Raw genomic sequence first — 19,582 nt, 5'->3', positions numbered from 1 at the left:
CCAGACCAGGATACTAAGTGTGGTACGGGAGGCTCCCACACCTTGGGGAATTTTCTAGAAATGTAAGCTTTTGGCCTCCTGAATCAGAAACTCTAAGAGTGAGGCCAGCAATCTTCTCCCAACAAGCCTTCCAGGAGATGCCAATATGTGCTTGAGGCTAAGAACCTGTGACAGAGAGGAAGCTTGGAGCTATTCTGTTTTGAAGAACAAATGCTCAGTTGACAACACTTCTACCCAAAGAGAAAAGGAAAAATCAAGTGGAGAGGCAGAGCAGAGAATGACGAAGGTGAGGGGGCTGCAGGATGGAGGCGGGGGACAAGTCACTCAGCTGCATTTGTAGTATGATATGGAAATTCATGGGTATTTTTGGGAGAACCTCAACCCCTATTTTAAAGGCAGAGTGTCATGTAGCCCAGGCTAGCCTTAGATTCCACATGCAGTCAAGGAGGACCAAGCCCTCCTGACCCCACCTTCCAAAGGCTGAGATTACAGGTGCATGCCACCATTCCTAGAAGAGAAAATAGTGCTTTAAAGATGTTGCATAACATTGTTCTTTCTTTGGTGTTTTCTCTTGCCTTATTAGAATGTTTTATTGTTTGCTACAGTGTATCACAAGAAAAGAAAAATTAAACTTTAGTTGGGCAACACAGGGCTTTAATCCCATCACTCAGGGAATCAGAGGCATGTGGATCTCTGTGAGTTCGAGGCCAGCCTGGTCTATAGAGTAAGTTCCAGGACAGCCAAGGCTACACAGAGAAGCTCTGTCTCGCAAGGAAGGGAGGAAGGAAGAGAGGAAGGAAGGAAGGAAGGAAGGAAGGAAGGAAGGAAGGGAGGGAGGGAGGGAGGGAGGGAGGGAGGGAGGGAGGGAGGGAGGGAGGAGAAAAAAATTAACATTAAACTCTATTGCTTGTTTTTATACCATGTGATAGCATTTAAAAATAGCATAGCAAATATAACAGTATTTAAACTGTAGGCAGAGTTGGCAAAATTTCCTGGCGTATATTTGGAAGCCTCTGTTTACAAACATTACCAGTCATATTAGGACAGAGGAAACTGTTAGAATCCATTTTTGTTTGTTTCCAGATAAGCGTGCATTCTACCAGCTTCTAGCTTCCACTTCCTGGTCAGTAGTAAAGGGATGGATGTCAAAGGAACCCCGGGCTGCTCCTTTCTCCATGTTGTTCTGGGTTATCGTTGAGCATAAGTGATTGGCTAATGCGGGAAAGTAGCCGGGTTGGAAAGGTTGTAGGATCGTTCCCTTCTCTGTGTCCATCTGCATATGTGGTTCACATAAAAGCAAAGCTCTCAGGATTGCTCACTGGTGGGTCTTGCTGACTCCCCCTCTCATGGCCTACCTAAGTTGGGCTTGCCCATGGCACCAATCTGCATCCATGCTTTGGTGGTTCAGCTGCATTCAATTTCCCTTATTTCTTGGATGTGGAAATTGGGACATCTGAGGAGCCTTCCTTTAACTTCCTCTCCTGTCTCTCTGGGTGTCTTTCTCTCTATTCTCCAGCTGGCAAGCGCTCTAAAGTATCATCTCCATGAAGCCTTGTTGGGCTTCTGTCACTTGCTTCTAGTTCCCATTGTTCATAAGCAAGTGTTGCAGGTCTCCTGCCTCTGTCTAGCAGTTCTCATGACAATCCTGCCTGTCACTTTGAGCTACCCTAAGTCCTAAGCCCTAAGCCCCATGAGCCTTTCTAGCTTGAGTGCCCAGCACAGCTGCCTAGAATTCATTAAGTAAGTGCTTGGATGACTGTGTCCTGCATGCATCAAACATGTGGACTGTAGTGTTGCCAGAGGTGGGGCTGAGGGAAGGCTATGGTTTATTCCGACGCCCAAGTAATAACTCAGGGTGACAACCAAATGTTGTAGGTAGCAGAAAAAGCCTGGACCCTCATTCCTATCTGAAAGTTAATGCATTTTAGAAAACATTTGCTGTCCCAGGCAGCCAACTTTAAATATATGCAAGGAGAGCAAGAAGGATCTACACGCAGAGTCAACGCTTCCCTCAAGAACACTTTGAATTTCTCAAGTGCATGCAGAGAGCTTGCGTAGACTTCTAGAGTGCATCCTAATGGGTCAGGATGTCTGCTAGCCACATGTCTTGGAATTCTGGGGCAAGTCTAGTTTCATGTAATTTAATTCCATTTCAGAAAGGTGATTTGATCTGTGTTTAATTAAACTCATTGAAATTTTATAGCCACGTGTGATTTTTCAAAAACATAAATAGCCAAAACAAAACAAAACAAAAATCTTTTGTCAGATCTTATGTGTTAACTTTTGGCTCTAAAAATGTTCTTTCTGTAAGAAGAAAGACATATTAATGCTGGTGACTTCAAGCTGAGAAATAGCTGTTATTTTTAGAACTTGTTAACAAATGATTCTCTTTCCCTTCCATAGATTATTAGCAATACGTATCAGTGATCTTCTGCTGTGTAACAAGCACATCATAGCCAACTGGTATGAAATAAAAGTCACTGATCTTGGTTCTTGGAATCAGGGATTTGACCTGGTTTAGCTAAGTTATTTTCATGTTGTTCAGCTACCTACCCAGTGGCTTTACTGGGCCTGGAAGGTCCCACTCAGCTTTGATGATCTGGCTTGATTTAGGCTCTTGCCCGGACTGTAAGTGATCCCATTTCTTCACAGGACACCAGCGTTTGTGAAAGAGCAAGACTAGCACAAATACTTTCAAGCTTGGTGCCATGTTTACTGATGGCCCATTGGCCAAAGCAATCCACATGGTCAAGCCTAGCCTCTGTGTGGGAGGGAATGACATAGAGTAAGGAAGCCAGAAGGTATGCTGTGGCCACAACCTGCTATCACACAGTCTCTTGTCATGACACTGACACTCACCTCACTTAACAGCTGAACTTAATTGTGTAGGTATGAGACGGCAGTGTGGGAAAGGGTCACATCTGTTACTAAGACAGCCACCTGTCATGGATCACAGCCACATAGTGATAAACTCTCAGAAAATGGTAGTGGTTTTTGAACTCCATTAAACATGTTTGAGTTGCTCAAAGCAAGTCACACAGCTAAGTCTAGACCGGAGGTGGGAGGGGATGACACAGGGGTGTGTGTAAGTCACTGGAGACCTCACACTATGTAGTCATAAGTGTAACTCACTGGTAGAGCATGTGCTTATCATGCACATGCCCAGAATTCCCTCCCTACAGCCTCCCACCAAAAATTAATATTTGATAATGTTAGGAAATTATTATGTTAAATGGGACAATAATAGGGTGATTATGGTTTCAGCAGTTTTTATGGATATCTATTAAAATACTTTCAGATAATAATGATGTAAGCTTAAAATTTTCTTGGTCATGGTTTTTTTGGGGATTGTTGGTTGGTTGGTTTTTCGAGGCCGGGTTTCTCTCTATGTAGCTGTCCTGGACTCGATTTATAGACCAGGCTGGCCTCAAACTCACAGAGATGCACCTGCTTCTGCCTTCCCAAGCGCTGGGACTACAGGCATGTGTCCCAGCACCCATGGGGTTGAAAGATGAAAAGTGAGAAGTAATTGAGCGACTGTTGACTCTTGAGTTGGCAGCTGTAGCACTGCTGTGGGTGACACACATGTCACACAGGTTTGTACTCGTCCTTATCTGTCTGAAATGTCCATAGCACACGAGGTTTAAAATTCAGCGGTCCCTTAGTAATTGCGCATAATTCATTATAGCTCCTCTTCTTGTTGTTACTTACAGACAGGGGCTTGTTACACATTTCAGGCTGGGCTTGTGCTCAGAATACTGTGCCGCAGATCCTGACTCGCTGAGGTTATGGGCTACACCACCACACCTGGCTGTACTACCCCCTCTCCTCCCCAACTCCCTCCCTTCCTCTTTCTCCTTTGACAAGTTTTTTTTTTTTTTTTTTTTGTCACAGCTCTGAATTTAGGAAATCCCAAGTGAGTTACACATTACAGCATCGCCTAGATAGCTCACTCAGATTCTTCTCTTTATGTGAACATTCTGGTCGCCTCCCTTTTCCTTGACATGGGGCAGTGGACAGCGACTCCCCGCACACTATGCTTCTCGGGAAGGCGCTGTGAGTGGAATGTCACTTGCTAGTCGGAACTTTGAGGTTAGACGAGGAATTAGAACTATCTGAACTGTGCTCTCGGCCCACTCATATCACTGCAAATGTGTGCTTTAATAAGAAACAGAGTCAACGCTTAGGTCAGGGGGAGTTCACATGGTCTAAGAGCGTTCTGTCTGAAATGGGGGAAGAACAGATGAGAAATACTCAGAAACCCTGCCACTGGCATGGTGCTCTCGTTCTCAAACTTGCCTACACAGTGCCGCTTAGAGTTTTAAAGCTGAGATGAGAGCTGTCACTCAGCCCACATTGAGCTTCATTTTTAATACTCATGCTTCCTGACAGGACTCCTAAGAAAAGGAATTTCCAGTGAGAATTTGCAAAGATGAGCCCTAGGTGAACTCATCAGTTCTTGCCCCGAGCCTTTTAACACTGTGTCTGAGAATGAATTGTATGGAGAATAAAATGACCAGAAGATTTTCAAATCACTTTCACGTATCTGAGCACTCGCTATGGAATATTTCTGTCACTTAGATAGGTCACACTAAATGCATCTTATCTAAAAGTTGGGGTTAGAAGTAAAGGAGGGTGAAGGGCGAAGGGAGGTGGCCTGTTGTTCATCAGCTGTATGTCTTGGGCACTGATAGGATCCCCTGAACCTTGATGCGAGTGGCTGAGCTGCTTACCCTAGCCAGGCACTCCCTGTCAGAGCAACACACCATGTGAAAATGTCAGGCCATTGCTTTTTGCAGAAGTCTGCTTTCCTGTCCCCAAGATGTGAAACCATACAACCTTCTCAGATCTCTAGCTTCTCTTTATCCCACTGTTTTCTCACTGGGCATAATTAAGTTGTGAACCTCACCAAAACCAGAAAACTTAGACATTTGGGCATACGCGGGGCCATGTGACTCTACAGTTGCTTAGTCCAACAGGCTTAGTTGAGCCTGGTGCAGCGGGGCTGCAGGTTGTCAAACCTAGTGGTTCTGTGTAGTGAAAGAGTTTGGGAACTTCCCAACCACTTCCTCTGTGCTTGAGTCAGAGGAGGGCATCACTGCTTGAGGACCATCTACAGAGACCTCCCCATCTTTGGTAGCCTCACAAGGCCAGGCATTCTCACGGAGGCACCACATAATGTTCAGGTGTGGAACCCAGGAGGCCCCAGAAAAGCCTCTGCCTTGCACAATGGAGAAGAACCATGGGAGGGCAGAGAATGATGAAAGTCAGGCAAGAGAAAATGTGGGTGTGAGGTCTGAATTAGTGTTGATTTGCATAGGAAGTGTCTTTCAGTGGGTCACGTGATTCTAGTCACTAAGAGGTGATCTGGTCTTTAACATAATGGATGATTTAAGCCACTGATGGACACATAATCTGGTCACAGTGTTAAGTGGTAGCAAAAATTACGAGGCAGAGTCTAGGTGGAAGAAGTAGGCCAATGGGAAAGGTCTTTTAAGACAAGATTTTCTCTGTGGCACTCTCTGCATCCTGGCTACCATGAGCGAGCAGCTTGGCTCCCTGCTTCCCGAATGTCAGGGTGTGGGTGTTTGCCTCTCTAATTGTCTCCTCTATATCTGTTTGATCCACAAAATGCATAGTGACAGGCACTGCACAATCACAGATTGAGTTTGACTTCTTCTTTTTTTTTAAAGAAAGCATTTAATTTTGGGCTCAAGTTTCCGGAGGGTTAGAGTCCATGACCATCATGGTGGAGAGAATGCCAGCAGGCAAGCAGACATAGCACTGGATGAGCGTTTACATTCTTTTTTTTAAATTTTTATTATTAGTTATATATTTTTATTTTTTATATTAATCACAGGTTATTTATTTTATATCCCAGCTGTAGCCCCCTTCCTCATTCCCTCCCAATCCCACCCTCCCTCCCTCGTCTTCTCCCTGCCCCTTTCCAAGTCCACCAACAGGGGAGGTCCTCCTCCCCCTCCATCTGACCTTATCAAGTCTCCTCAGGACTGGCTGCAATGTCCTCTTCTGTGGCCTAGCCAGGCTGCTCTTCCTTCGTGGGAGGGGAGTGGAAGAGCTCGCCATTGAGTTCATGTCAGAAATAGTCCCTGTTCCCCTTATTAGAGAACCCATTTGGACACTGAGCTACCATGGGCTATATCCGAGCAGGGGTTCTAGGTTATATCCATACATGATCCTTGGTGATAGAATAAATATACTGAGCTTTACTTCTAAACACAGGTAGGGGTCACTTTGAGGTGGAGCCAAAGCCTGCAATGTGGGGAAAAGAACAAACAAAAAGCAGCTTTAAATCTAATCACAGGTGACATATAGTCACAATCAAGGCCGAGAAAAGCTATCAAGTTGACTCGCCTGATACACTCTGTTTTTTCAGGTGGCACTCAGGCATGAGGATGGCGATGAGACAGCTGAGCCACCCCCAAGTGGGCACCGCGACCGAAGGAGGGCCAGCGTGTGTTCTGGTGGCAGTGTGGGTGAGCACCAGGGCCTTGACCGCAGAAGGAGCCGTAGACATTCGATCCAGAATATCAAGAGCCCGCTGTCAGCTCCCACCAGTCCCTGCTCCCAGTCGGTTCCTGCCTTCAAACCCAGCCAAGTTCGAGATCTCTGTGAAAAGTAAGCTTAACCCCAGCAGTGGAAAGAGAATACTGCTGGGAAGAGGGGAAAGGCTGTGGGTCACATGTACGCTCCCCACTAGATGGTAGGACCTCCTGGCCTTGCTTCCTGCCTTCCCTCTACCACTAAACCATACCTCCCTCAGGGAGCTTCCACTTGAGCTGCTCCTGATGGCAAGCACAAACTTGACTTTACCACACTCACCTAGTATTTTACAAAATGGCAAAACCCAAAATACAAAACCATGGCCTACCAGTTCACAGGGGAGGAAGGTAAACTCAGTCCTCATGTGAATCAGTCCTCAGGTGAATCATGATGAGCTGGGGTGTCTGGGGAGGTGTCTCCCCTATTCTAAGGAATAAAAGAGGGGGATGCAGGAAGGAGGGCAGGACTGGGAGGAGAGGAAGGAGAGGCCTATGACCAAGATGTAAATTGAATTAATTAATTAAAAAATGAAAAAGAAAAGAAATAAATGCTATATCACCAGAGAAATGCAAGAGAGGATGGCTCTTGAGATAATGTAGTCATACACAGATTGGATTTACATATGCAGAATAAATATGTATAAATTTAAAAACATCTCTTTATATTCAGCACACATTCATTTTCATCATTTAGATACTCAGTAGACATTTTTATCAATAAAATGTCCACTATGGATCAAAGGTACAAAGATAGATATACATGTATACAACAAAAAGTATTATCTTTATCTTTATACACCTCCTATCTAAGCTACCATAAAGAAACTAAGGTAAATAGAAAAAAATAGAGCAACCCATAGGCTCATAAGAAATTGTACAGGTTCCAAAAAGGAAGCTTAAACTGTACCTGTGGGAACCGGGAATGATTCTGGGGAAAACAGGTACAATATAAGGATGGCTTGGCTTCTCGGGCCCTGATACCTGCTGCACGTGGATGCTGTTTGGTCGCTGGAAAAATGGGCCACAGAGGTTGACCTCCCCGTTCATTTGCTGCTGGGGTTGGATGCAAGCCAGGTTCTTATCAGTAGCAGTGGCTCCACCATTGTCTCTCATCCTGGAAATGTGTCTGGGAGTAGAGTTTAGATTATGTGGCTGCATGAAAGGAGAAAATAACTCAGAATACACTGGACCACCTTTAGAAAGTCAGTCATCAAGAATGAGTGGTTTCCTCCCAAGAGAATAACCCACCATCTCCATCACCAAGATGTAGCTCAAGCAGCCTGGTGCTCGTGGAGTCACATGGGCACGCAGCAGGCCACATCTTTGCATGCCTGTTACCCAAGAAGCAGGAGGACCGGGTTTGAAAGCCATGTGCAGCACCCATGGTCTCTTTCTAGGTGATGGCCCCAGAGGTCCTGTTTTCTGAGTCTGTATGACCAGCTCTGTTCTGGTGAAAGCCCCAAATTTCTGAATAAAGTTGGGAAGATTCACTGTGAACATTGCATTTTGTGCCCCAGAAACTCATCCAGGGCTGGACCACAGTGTACCTGAAGCACTTTCCCAGCACTGCCCTAGCTAGCACCTTGGGGTGTGAATTCAGAGGAGGTTGAGGGAAATATCTACAGTAGCTGAAAACTGTTTAAAACCAGTGGAGATGCTGAAGGCAGGAGAGAGGCGAGCCTCATTGGCCTCGCTAGTTCCTCGCTCTGTCTCATTGTGTCATGCTTGTTTCTGGCCTTGTTCTTCCTCTTCTGCTTTTCAAAGGTCCTAATGTTGTATGTTTGAGTGACAGCCGAGTGACTCCATTTTTTTTTTTTTTTTTGTAAGTTGTCAAAGATGATTGCGGTGCATGGGACCATCCTGAGAGCAGTTCATAGTCTTCAAGTTCTGGGCTCAGCAGAAATTGGATTTGGGGTTGCGGGTTGGAAAGAGGACACGGAAACACTGCTCTAAACAATGCTTGTTTTGTTCTTTTCAGAGTATGCACATTTTGTTGTGCTGACATTATTGCTTTAATGTAAGATTTAGTAGCATTTGGGGAAAGTACTCTCCAGTTTGTAGAGGTAGAAAACATTTAAGAGAAACAGGGTGTAGCTCAGTGCAGAGTACTTGCCAACCACGTGTGAGGCTCTGAGTTTGATCTTTAGTACTGCAAAAAAAAAAAAAATAGGTAAACGAATGTAAATGCAAAGTACAAACCTGAAAAGAGAACATCGTACAGCCCTGTAACATTGAAATAACTTTGTCCGTAAAGCCTGTTGGAGGGCATCTAGGGTGGCATGGTGATGGTGCGGTTTTCATCTCATCAAGGCAAGAGTGCAATGGCAGAGAAGATGACAAGAAAGAAAATGAGAAATGGTCTCTGTGTGCTTAGCAGAGCACCTGTCAACATCTGTGTGCTCCAAGTAGTGCTTCAGAACCAACCAGTCTGTTATGTCCCCCCTCCCAGAGGCCCAGGAAGACTGTAAACTCCCTGGACATATTTGGTGCATGTTTGTCTCAGGGTTCCTGTAGATGCCACATAGGAGAACTCAGAGGCTAGATTGTATTCTTCTGTGCTACAAGTGCTCCCACTACATTGGAAAAAACAGGAGGAAAGTGAGAGGTTAGAGAGGAATGCGTGTCGCTGGAAATGTGTGTGGAACTCTCTGCTTGTATCATTTGAGTTTAGTCCTCATAAAAATCTTCTTGGAAGGTAGGACAAATGCCAGTCACATGCATGGAACAAGACTTACACTTCAGGCTTTTTAGAATGAGAACTGGTCTTCATGTGGGCATGACTTTACTGAGGTAAATATAAATGTTCAAAAAGAGTTGAATAGGACACCACATCAAGCTTCCTTACAGACACAAGCCTGTGAGATTTTTGCTATCATTTTTGTAATACTAATGTGACCCTGAACCCATATTACTGTGCATGGCTTTTACATTGGCCATTGGCCAGATAAGACAGAGCTTATCTGTTACCTGGAATTTTTATATGATGTTACACTGCAATGAATTTCATCTCTGTAGTTAATTTTTGCAACTATGGTTATAAGAAGAAAAGTCAAAGCATTTTCACTTACTGCTAAGAAAATTATTTGGGCTCATTTAATTAGAAAAAAAATGAACAAAACCCCCAAACCTCAGCAGTCTGTCTGACTCACATTGGTATCAAGTATGGTCATGCCTAGGACTAAAACATTCTTGGCATTTATCTAGCCTAAAGCAGGAACCCATTGGAGTGTACATACAGGCTGGGGCCATTTTTTTTTTTCATCATGAGCACCCCATTCTATTCATATATTTCCTGCTTCTTAGTACAGTCTCTGATCTTTACATGCCTCCCTAAATAAGTCCCTGTTCAATCAGCTCTCCTTCTGGTCTGTCTTCTAGTGTTTCTGGTATGAACCATTGCACAGGACATACAGTATGCAATTAAAAATTCTGTCCCCTTGAGTTGCACACAGCATTCCACTCTCCAGAGGTCATTCTGAACTAAGTCAACTGGTGCTTGCTCTCAGTCATCTAGCTCTCAGTCATGTGTATATTTTCAGAGCACGGAAGAGTGACCTAGCAAGTTGTGCACAATGACAGCTGGCTGGGGAATGGAAAGTACAGACCTGTGCCATGTGCACTGGAGGGCAGTGATGGCTGGCCGTCGTGTAAATTTTATATGTCATGGAATACTAATCTCCCAAGTTTTTTTTTTCCAACCATTAAAAATGTAACGTATATACTAACGCCCAGGCTCTCAAAAAAGATTTTAGGCCAGATTGAATTCACTGGTTGTATTTTACTAACTACTATTCTCAGGGGCCAGATATTTTTAGAGAACTGGGAGGAAATGAGCTGAAATTGCCAATGAGAAAAATGTGAGCAAGGAGAGGGAAACCCATCACACCATATGAGAAGACTGTGGTCTTATAGTTGGGGTTAGAACAAGAAAGTAAAAGGAAGCTGTGATGTGGCTTAGCTGGTAGACATGAGCCTAGCATGCACAAATTCTGGGGTTAATTCCTGGCATCACGTAGGCCAGATGTGGTAGTACACATTTGTAGTCCTGGTACTCAGGTATGGAGACAGGCAGATTGATAGGTCAGGGTCATCCTGAGCTACATAGAAAGTTGAGGACAGCTTTGGATATATGAGACCCTAGGTGGAAAATTCCATGAAGAGATTATGAAGATCTTGTTGATTATAAATTCCTGTGATACAGGAGAAGTTGAAGAAGGGTGGATGGTAAGTTGGGGAAGGGGTTTATAGAGCTTGTTGGAAGGAAAAGGGCTAATGATACATTCAGGGAAGATGTGGCATTTAGGGAGGTTATGGCAAGAGAAGCTTATTTCTGTGATACCTACAGAATTAGTTCTCAACCAGGAATGACTTTGCCAGTCAAGGGACACTTGGATATGTTTTTGGTTGTCACTGCTGGCCCTAGGGTGCTGCAGGCATGTGGTAGGAAGAGTCCAGGAATGTTGTCCCATAATGCACAGGGAAGTCCTCACTGAAAAATTAGCTTTTCTGCACAGTGTGTTTCTGGGACCATGCCTTAGCAGGCTCAAGCAATTGGCTTGAGTTTTTTCAGATCCTTCCTGGGATTCTTCCAGGAATGAACAAGGTAGCTTTTTTTTTTTTTTTTTTTTTTTTTTTTTAAGAACGTGGAACTCTGTGTACCTGCCTCAAATGTCACATACCAAACTTTGGATCAACATTAACCTTATTCAGAAAACATCATGAATCTTTTAAAAACTCAGGTCTGTACATGATATTCCTGGTATAAAGATGTCAGTGGCATTTGACAGCTATCAGAGAGGCACCATTTTTTTAACAAGAATGGAGATGTGAAACATCTAAACCCTGGTTACTCTGGCTTATGTAGGTTATAGAATAACCCTTCTTCTAGTGTTTGTTTTATCTCTGCTTAGCAAATTTTCACTCTTCAAATCCTCAGCAAATAATGCTGAATTTGGTTAGGGACAGGCTTGACTAACTCTGATGAATCAACCAGTAACTGAACAAGCCAGCTCTAATCAGCTTTGAGTCTATCACATTGACATCATGGAATGTGACAACCTGCGTGAAATAAATTGGCAATACAACAATATACTTATATAACAGAGGTATGCTAGTCTGAGGCTAGGTATCATGATCCTGTGGAGGGATAGGAATATAGGTTCCCAAAGCCAGAGGTGTGCAGGTGGAATTGGGAGATGAGGATTAAAAAAACACAGGCTATTTTGTGAGTTTTTGAGGAGGAGATGAAAACAAACATCTCACCCCAGATAGGGCACTGAAGACAGAATCAAGTAATTCCGCCTAAGTGCAGCTTAAAGTGCCAGTGAGTCTAATTTGTGTTACTTACAGGAGAGACTTACGGGCAGCTGCACCCCGGAAAAGAAAGCTCTTCCAGCAACCATTAGCTGCCCGTTGGCTGTTGGGTGGTTGTGTGCCCAATAAAGCTTTTCAAGTATCGCAGCTGTCAGCATTGTTGAGATGCTCTCTGGTCCCTACTATAAAGCAAGGGCCCTATGCAAGTTGTTGTAAGGCAGTGAAGTCAGGCTCTGAACATTACTCCCCCCCCCCAAGCTTAGACATGTCTATCTTAGGCTCAGCTCCAAGGTGATTCTGAATGGTACCCAGACGGCAGTAGACTTGGGGAGACGAAGGGTTCCCCCAAATGAACGAAGAACAGCAGGTACCACTTAGGAGGCACTTTGCTGTGTGCTGTCTGATTTGCTAAACAGTTTCTCATGTGTTGTAATTTCCGTGGAGAAAGCTATAGTGCCTTTCATTTTCTTTATTTAATAGGAAAGGAAACTAAAGCACAGAGAGACAAGGAACTTACCTAGGTCACACTGCTGACCAGTGGCACTGCTGGTTCGGAACTCAGGCGGCCATGGTTTAGAGCTTGTACCCAGTCAAAGATGACTGGCAATGCTCTTTTATGGGCTAGAATGTGTTTGAGAGGGGCAATGTTTTAGTTTGGGGTGGGGGTGAATCAGATTCTCTGAGGAAGAAAAGCCATTCAAGGCAAATGATTCCTTGAGCTTGGTGATCTTAAAGAGCTATATTGTTTATTGCTTTTGATCGAAGTTGTCATTCAGTTTGCTTTTCTCTTGAATGGGCACTGATTGGGTTTCAGAGAAGGCCTTCTGAAAGCACTAATTCTGAAGCAAGCCTTCCTAGTGGACAGTGACTAACCAGTCATTCTGGCAGAGATGGAGAAAGGAAGGTGCAGAGAAGAGGGCCACCATAGAAAGGACGCCTTGGCTGACTCTCAGTAATTAGAGCCTGGGAGAAGCGGGCTCTAAGTTATCCTAATGATATAGCATCTCACAGTCAGTGCACGCTGCTTAGTGACCCAGTGGGTGGTGGGAGGAGGGGAGCCAGGCCTCAAGGTGAGCCCGTGGGTGGGAGCACGGGGAGGAGATTGGAGGGGATGTTCACTGTGCTCCTGTAAAGTAGGGGGGGCATTGGCATCACTCCACCAGACACAGGAAACAGTGGGCAAATGGGGAACCTAATTACGGAGCCCACTAGACCAGTGAGCTCATCTTCCTATATTTTGACGAGGAGGAGATATATTTGGTTGCTTAACTTTTAGGACAGGACTTGTCCACGGGTTCTGTTGCCAGAGTTACATACAGGATTCATTCAGTGGTTACCTGTGGGGTCTGCAGCAGAGTAATGAAGTTGACCTAACTCTTGGAAGGAGTTGGGAATAAGCAATCTGTTTACAAAGAAAAGGTGTACTACGAAACAAGTCCATGTTATATAGCATTTTATGCTAATAAAATCTTTGCCTCGGGTGACCTATTAAGTGCTGGCTACTACAGCTGGGCTTGGCCAGGTGCAGTAAGGAACAGATGTGGTGGTCAAGAACAGAGGTGTGCTCATAGCCTTGGCCTCAGCCTCAGGTGGGCTCTTAATGATGATATCTCTTTAAGAGGGTGGTAGGAAAGTTAGGATAGACAGCAAAAAATGAGCACTTAGCTGGGTAGGGGTTTGTTAGCCACTTCATGCCCCAAAGCTTCCCCAGATACTGTTGTATTAAAGAAGGTAATTGTTAAATAAATATGGACGTGAACTGGAGAGAATATTTTATGTTCCAGCATAAACTTGCTAAAGGATTTCACAACAACCATATTAACCATCACTGGTACCATGGGCAGCAAGTAGCTACTTGGGAAGGTTTATCTGATGGTAAGTGATTTGCTATGAATGAGATGCAATAATGGGCCTGTGACCTCCCAAAGTAACTATTGCTGGATGGGAGCCAGGGGTGCGGAGCTGTCCAAGGCCCTTCCGGAGTAAGCTCTAGCAAACGGTGGGCTAGAGGACACAAGGATGGGGTCAATAAATAAGGAGCTTGGAAAGAGGTAACGATTAAGGCACTGGGGCTGGAGGAAGAAGTCAAACTGTAAAGTTCCTGCCTTTTGGAAAACTTACTATGATTAGATTCTCAATTCTTCAGGAGTTCACTCTTTGCCTCCAGCATGTATATATATATATATATATATATATATATATATATATATATATATGCATGTATATATATCTGAGCAGCTTTCTAGATCCTGAGGAAATTAGACATTGATCCTTAAAACCACACAGAGCCAGCAGTGATTTTCAAATGGAAACACTGGTGTAAGTGTGTGCATGTGTGTGGTGTGGGTGTATGGGTATGTGTGTGGTATGTGTGGTATGTGTTTTCGGTATGTGTGTATGTGCGAACATGTGCATGTTCGTGTGTTGGATGGGTCTTTCAATGAGGACTCTCTGGAGTACTGGGGAGAACTGGATCAGGTGGGGAGATTGTGGAAAGCTAGGATGCTATCAGAGTAGCTGGAAGTAGAACTGTGGGGAGGATGGGAATTGGGGGAGGTTATGAGGTCTAGAAGAGCAGGGTTTATAGAACTGAGACTCAAGCTCACTGAGTGAGGTTGCTCCCAAACACCCAGTAAAGTGGGATCCTGGTCTCTCGGTAACCTCTGGGTGTGGTGTGTTTAATAGACCTAGGAATAGAAATCCCTAGTCATGGACAGGCACCCATAGAAGCCAAACATATACAGCTGAAAGGTGAAGCTGAGGCTTTAACCCAGGAAAAGTAAACTAAGAGGCAGAGAAACAGAGATAAATCCCTGGGAAAGAAAGTGCTGGACCATCATCTTATGATACCAATGAGACTACCACCCGCTTTTCCCAGTCAAGGACCCTTTAATGTGCTCATCTTCAAGCATGAGTCGTTCTCAAGCTAGTCACTCCAATGGTGTGAGGTTTCACAAGGAGACAAGCTATGCAGGTGTGGGGTAGAGGGAAGGCCTGACTGATGTCACTGCTCAGTCTTTGATTTGGTTGGTGAAGGGCTGAGCTTGCTCCCCTTTGACCTGTACGGACCGTGTGTTCCCCACAGCGTTTGCTGCTGCTTTGCTTGCTGAGGTGATCCATGATGGTGTAGACATAAGGGCATGTGGTTCCTGATGCGTCTTTTGAAGGAGAGAAGGCTCTTCCAGGAGTTGTTGATTGATTGGATCCAGTCATGGATGGGGCAGTTTCAGCCTTGCTTCCTAGGTGTTGTGATTGGACTGGGCACGGTGATGCATACACATTCGTCTAGTACTTGAGAAGCAGAGGAAGAAGTATCTCTGAGAGTTTAGAGCCAGCTATCTGGGACTGCAGAGCAAGACACTGTAAAGGGGAGGGGGCAGAGAGAGAAGGATGGGGAAAAAAGATAAAGAAAGGGATATATGGAAAGAAATTGGTGGTAATTCTGGACTAATGAAGGCTGACCTGAAGATACAAGTCCAAGAGACTAAAATGTGAGAGCAAAAGATAAGCCACTACTGAACATACAAGATGCTGATGAAGTGTTGGGCAAGGGTTCATGAGGGTCTGAAGAGAATAGACCTAGCCTTAAGCTACACTGTCACTCTGTATGCTCAAAAAAGATGGCAATGACAGAAACACCATTCTCATACTGAAAGCTTTTTTTTTTTAATTTCAAAATGAGGCTATAATTATGAGAGACTTCTCAGAATTGACATTGGCCATAACGGTGTTCCAGGTATACCCCATGGTGTCATGGATATCCATTGTATCTCTTGGCTTCCTGGTGGTTGTGCCATAATATTGAGACGCAAAAGAAGAACAATGGGCAGAAGAGGAGAGGAGAGCTGCTGGGCTGCATATGCCTGTGAGCAGGCAGAAGAACTGCTATTATTCAATTGAGGGGAAGGAAGGAAGAACAAGTGGCTCTATCCAGTTATTAGGCATTTCTCCAGCTGTTATCCTGAGTAGAGATACCACATCATAACTGTTAGGACCGTGATGCTAGTGTTGGGCTCCTTGGGTTTAACCTCAGTTCATTGCCAGGCAAACCTGGGCACTGTCCTTAACATCTCAGTGCCTCCGTTCCTCTTCTGTGAATGGAGGTACTAACGGGACCAGGAAAAAGGTGAACTATGTAAACTGTCTTATGTAAAGGCAGCCAACATAGAGGCTAAATAAAAACTCAGTAAGTGACTTCAGAGAGACGACAAAGGAGAACCAAGCATAGAGCAGGGCTTCCTGCCCTGTTCTTCAGAGCTCAGGGGTCCTGGGTGCCTTTTGGATGATGAATGACTTTGATTATCCTTTAAAAAACTGCTTCCCAAAGTCACAGTGACTCAGAGAAGGGCCAGAGGCAATTCTAGGAACTTTGGGAAAACTTGGTTACAGAATCCACATTGCCCCAGAGACATCATTTCATTCCTGAGATCTTTGCTCCTGCCATGTGGTTTTGGTTTTATAAACATGAGATTAAAAGGTGACTAGAGATGAGCCCTCTGGAGGAAGTGGCCAGTCCAGGCCTGCTGCATGCTGGCATTTCTCCCCCACAGATCCATGGACAGGACAGGGCAAGGAGGGGGATCGGAGAGTGTCATGGCTGCATGCCATGGGCAGGCTCCTGAAAGGGAAGCAAATGCTTGCAAAACTCAAGAAGCCATTTTCTTTTTCCCCATTCTTAAATTTATAACCAGCTTTGCAAATTGGCCTTCTTGTTTGAGGATGAAATAATTTGAATCATAAAATCAGAAGAAGATGATAATCCATTACCTCTAACCTCATATTGTTTGTGTTCCCGGAGTTATCCACAGCCATGAGAGCTTTCATCACTAAACAGATGAACAAGGTGCCTCCTACTAGAGAAACTTCCTGCTTTTCCAGAGCAGCCTTGGTAGCAGCACATGTTCTGAGCTTTGCTTTCAGTGACTGACCTAGTTTGGTGAGCTAGAGATACTATAACACCTTTTATAGTGTTATAAAAGGATGTTTAACACCATCCCAAATCATATGCACTTATTACTAGACTCTGACTTTCTCATGCCTACTCTCGAAGGGGAACAGTCAGCTGTGTGGAAGAGGGCAAGGCAGAAACAGGATGGGTTCTTGGGGATAACTTGAAGAAGTGTGCAGGGGCAGCCGTTACAAGTATCACTTGTAACAGCAAAGAACCACTGTTAAAAGGAATCTATGTAATTGTGTAGATTACACGTAGTGGGATAAGACTGATCCAAGAAAGGACAAGAAGGGATAAGTCTTGATGAGTGAGAATAAGAAGAGCTCTTCAGGCCACAGGGACAGCACGTTCAGTGGGAAATGGAGTAGAGGTTTTAGTGTGCATGAGTGCCCTGTAGGCAGCCGGAGAGGCAAGACTGTAGAATGTGGAGGGAGATAGAGGGGGCAGGAATTGGAATGAGCTCATATGGTAAGCGGGTTGGGTCATGTAAGGCCTTGGAACTCATAACATGAAGCCTGGTAATTATTTGGCATGTGAGTTCAGCCATGCTAGCCATGCATATTTGAAACAATGCCCATCTGCCCGAGAGGGATTGGGTTGGGGGTGAGGGAGAGTAGAAATGGGAGCCCAGGTGAAAAGCTATTGAAACAAAACTACTGGAAAACAGTGGTAGTTCGGACCTAGGGCAGTATTTCTGGGCCCTTCGATATCCCATGCTCAATCCCAACCCTAGGATTTAAGTTTAAAAGTAAGACCTGAACATCTGTGTTTTCAAACACCCTTCAAGGGCATGAATCACTAGGTGAGGCGGTCACTGGTCCTGGAGAGCCATGTTGGGAAAAGAGCTGGTAGCCTTGTCACTTGATTCCCCAGGAGACACATTAGCACTAGAATGAGTTGCAGTGACACCTGTGAGTGTGCGAGATGTGGTGAGACTCAGCAATGTGCAAACATCCAAGTCAAACCATTTAAAGGAGGAAAAATTCAGGCTCAGGATCTCAGGGGGTTCTGTCCTTCATGGCCCCAAGGCATGCTAGAGCAGAGTGTCTTACCTCATGTTTGAACAGGAAGCAAAGAGAAAATTCCTGCCCTGGTTGGGCTTCTTTTTTCCAGCTTGTTATTCCATCTGAGCCACTAGCCTAGAGGATGGTGGCACCCACAGTCTGTATAGGTTTTCCCCATTCAGCTAATTCTCTCTGGAAACTCTCAGTGCACACAACCAGAGGTGGGGCTCACCAGTTTCTGAAGCATTTCTCATTCTAATCAAGCTGAAAATTAAGATTGATCATCAAGAGTTCCTTGAGTATGTCAACGCAAAAACAGATCTCATAGTAAAGTGAGTAAGATAAACAGATCATCCTGGAGCCAAATATGAGTGACTCTGGCCCAGGACACAACTTTAGATTCTCAAATACTAGGTTCCTCCATGAAAGTGATTGTGATATTTTATTACTTACAGTGCCAAGAAAGTCATAAATCAAAATGTTCACCAAATATATTAGTAAAGAGAATGACCTCTGTAATGGGTTTCAGACGCTATCTGGTGACAGTATTAGCTTTGAGGCTGGTAACATTTTAGTGGTCTACTAAGAATGCATTGTAAGAGTTTGATGGCCACAGGGGTGTTAGGTCAGACCCAGGGGTGATTAGTACATAACTTTCAAAGAGACTGAAAATAGTCCAAGATAATTTGGCTCTGGTCTGCAACGTTTTACCTCTACATAATCTTGAAGTTCACTCACTTGGCCTTGCAGCATCTTTTAATATAGACTTAGCTTCTTTCTCCATGTCTTTCCCCTCTGTATTTGTCTCTCCCTCCCCCATCTCCCCTGTAGAACTTCAGTTCACAGGTGATGATCTTTATGGATAGATCCAGCTCTTTCTTTTCTTCTCCTTTTTTTTTTTTAAATCCTCCTGCTACCTCCTTTATAGACAGCTCCTTTCTAGTAGACATCTCCACCAGCAGATGGACAATAATGGAGAAAGCAACTGCAAGCCAAACAACTCCAGTGGTTACCACTGGCAATTTTGTGGGCATAACTGGGGATAGAATAGAAAACAGAAATGAGGTTTCTGGGAAGAAGCCTGGCTGAAACGTAGGATTTGGGGTTTATCTCTACACACCAATCTGCATGATTATCATATTAGAAGTTGATTGTGGAATGTTAAATCCAAAGCATGTGAAAGGGCAATTAGTTGTAGAATCAAATGGGGTCACAAATTGAACAGATCTTACCGTACACTGTAGCTCCAAAGCACTTTGGAGCTTCTTTGTTGTAGCTGTACTTGGTAGCTCCTTCTAAACAGACAACACCTTGTCTTGTGCATATATAAGAGACATGATAATTTCATGCCTCCTCTTAAACACATTCCTCATTGGTGGGAAACCTGAAACAGTAGAAAACACAATAGAATCCCATCAGAGAAGCTGCTTCTCTTTACCCAAAATGCTCTGAGCCTTCTTAGGCATCTGACCCAAGCCTAAGCATGAAGCCCACTTAAGTTTTGCGTCTACCTCATATTCCTAGCTTGAAGACAGTTTTAGCGCCTGTGTTCTGATCAAAATCTCCCATCTGAGGCCAGGCTTGGAATTTTCACTTAAAATGAGTTGCCATCCCTCAGGGTTTTTCAGGTTTTGTGAGTATCAGAGTTTACACTCTCAGGTGAAGTACACTCAACCTGTGTTTGACCTAAAAGCATGCTTACACAGAGAAGGCTCACGTCAGATGTGTGATTACATCCGTGGTAGAAGGAA

General features: G+C 44.4%; 1 protein-coding gene across 8 annotated transcripts in view; it reads left to right on the top strand.

Moving 5' to 3' along the window:
* The window catches only part of Fhod3 (formin homology 2 domain containing 3), a 410,673-nt gene that overhangs the window by 280,796 nt on the left and 110,295 nt on the right, over positions 1-19,582 (top strand). For all 8 annotated transcript variants that reach the window (XM_060377581.1, XM_060377579.1, XM_060377576.1 and 5 more), the window contains exon 10: positions 6,398-6,639. In XM_060377581.1, the coding sequence (XP_060233564.1) occupies positions 6,398-6,639 (242 nt within the window). The remainder of the gene's footprint in view (positions 1-6,397; positions 6,640-19,582) is intronic.

The sequence above is a fragment of the Meriones unguiculatus genome, chromosome 2 (genome assembly GCF_030254825.1).
Source record: "Meriones unguiculatus strain TT.TT164.6M chromosome 2, Bangor_MerUng_6.1, whole genome shotgun sequence".
Classification (NCBI taxonomy): domain Eukaryota; kingdom Metazoa; phylum Chordata; class Mammalia; order Rodentia; family Muridae; genus Meriones; species Meriones unguiculatus.
The sequence above is the reverse complement of the archived record's forward strand: the minus strand, read 5'-3'. Positions and strand labels throughout refer to the sequence as shown.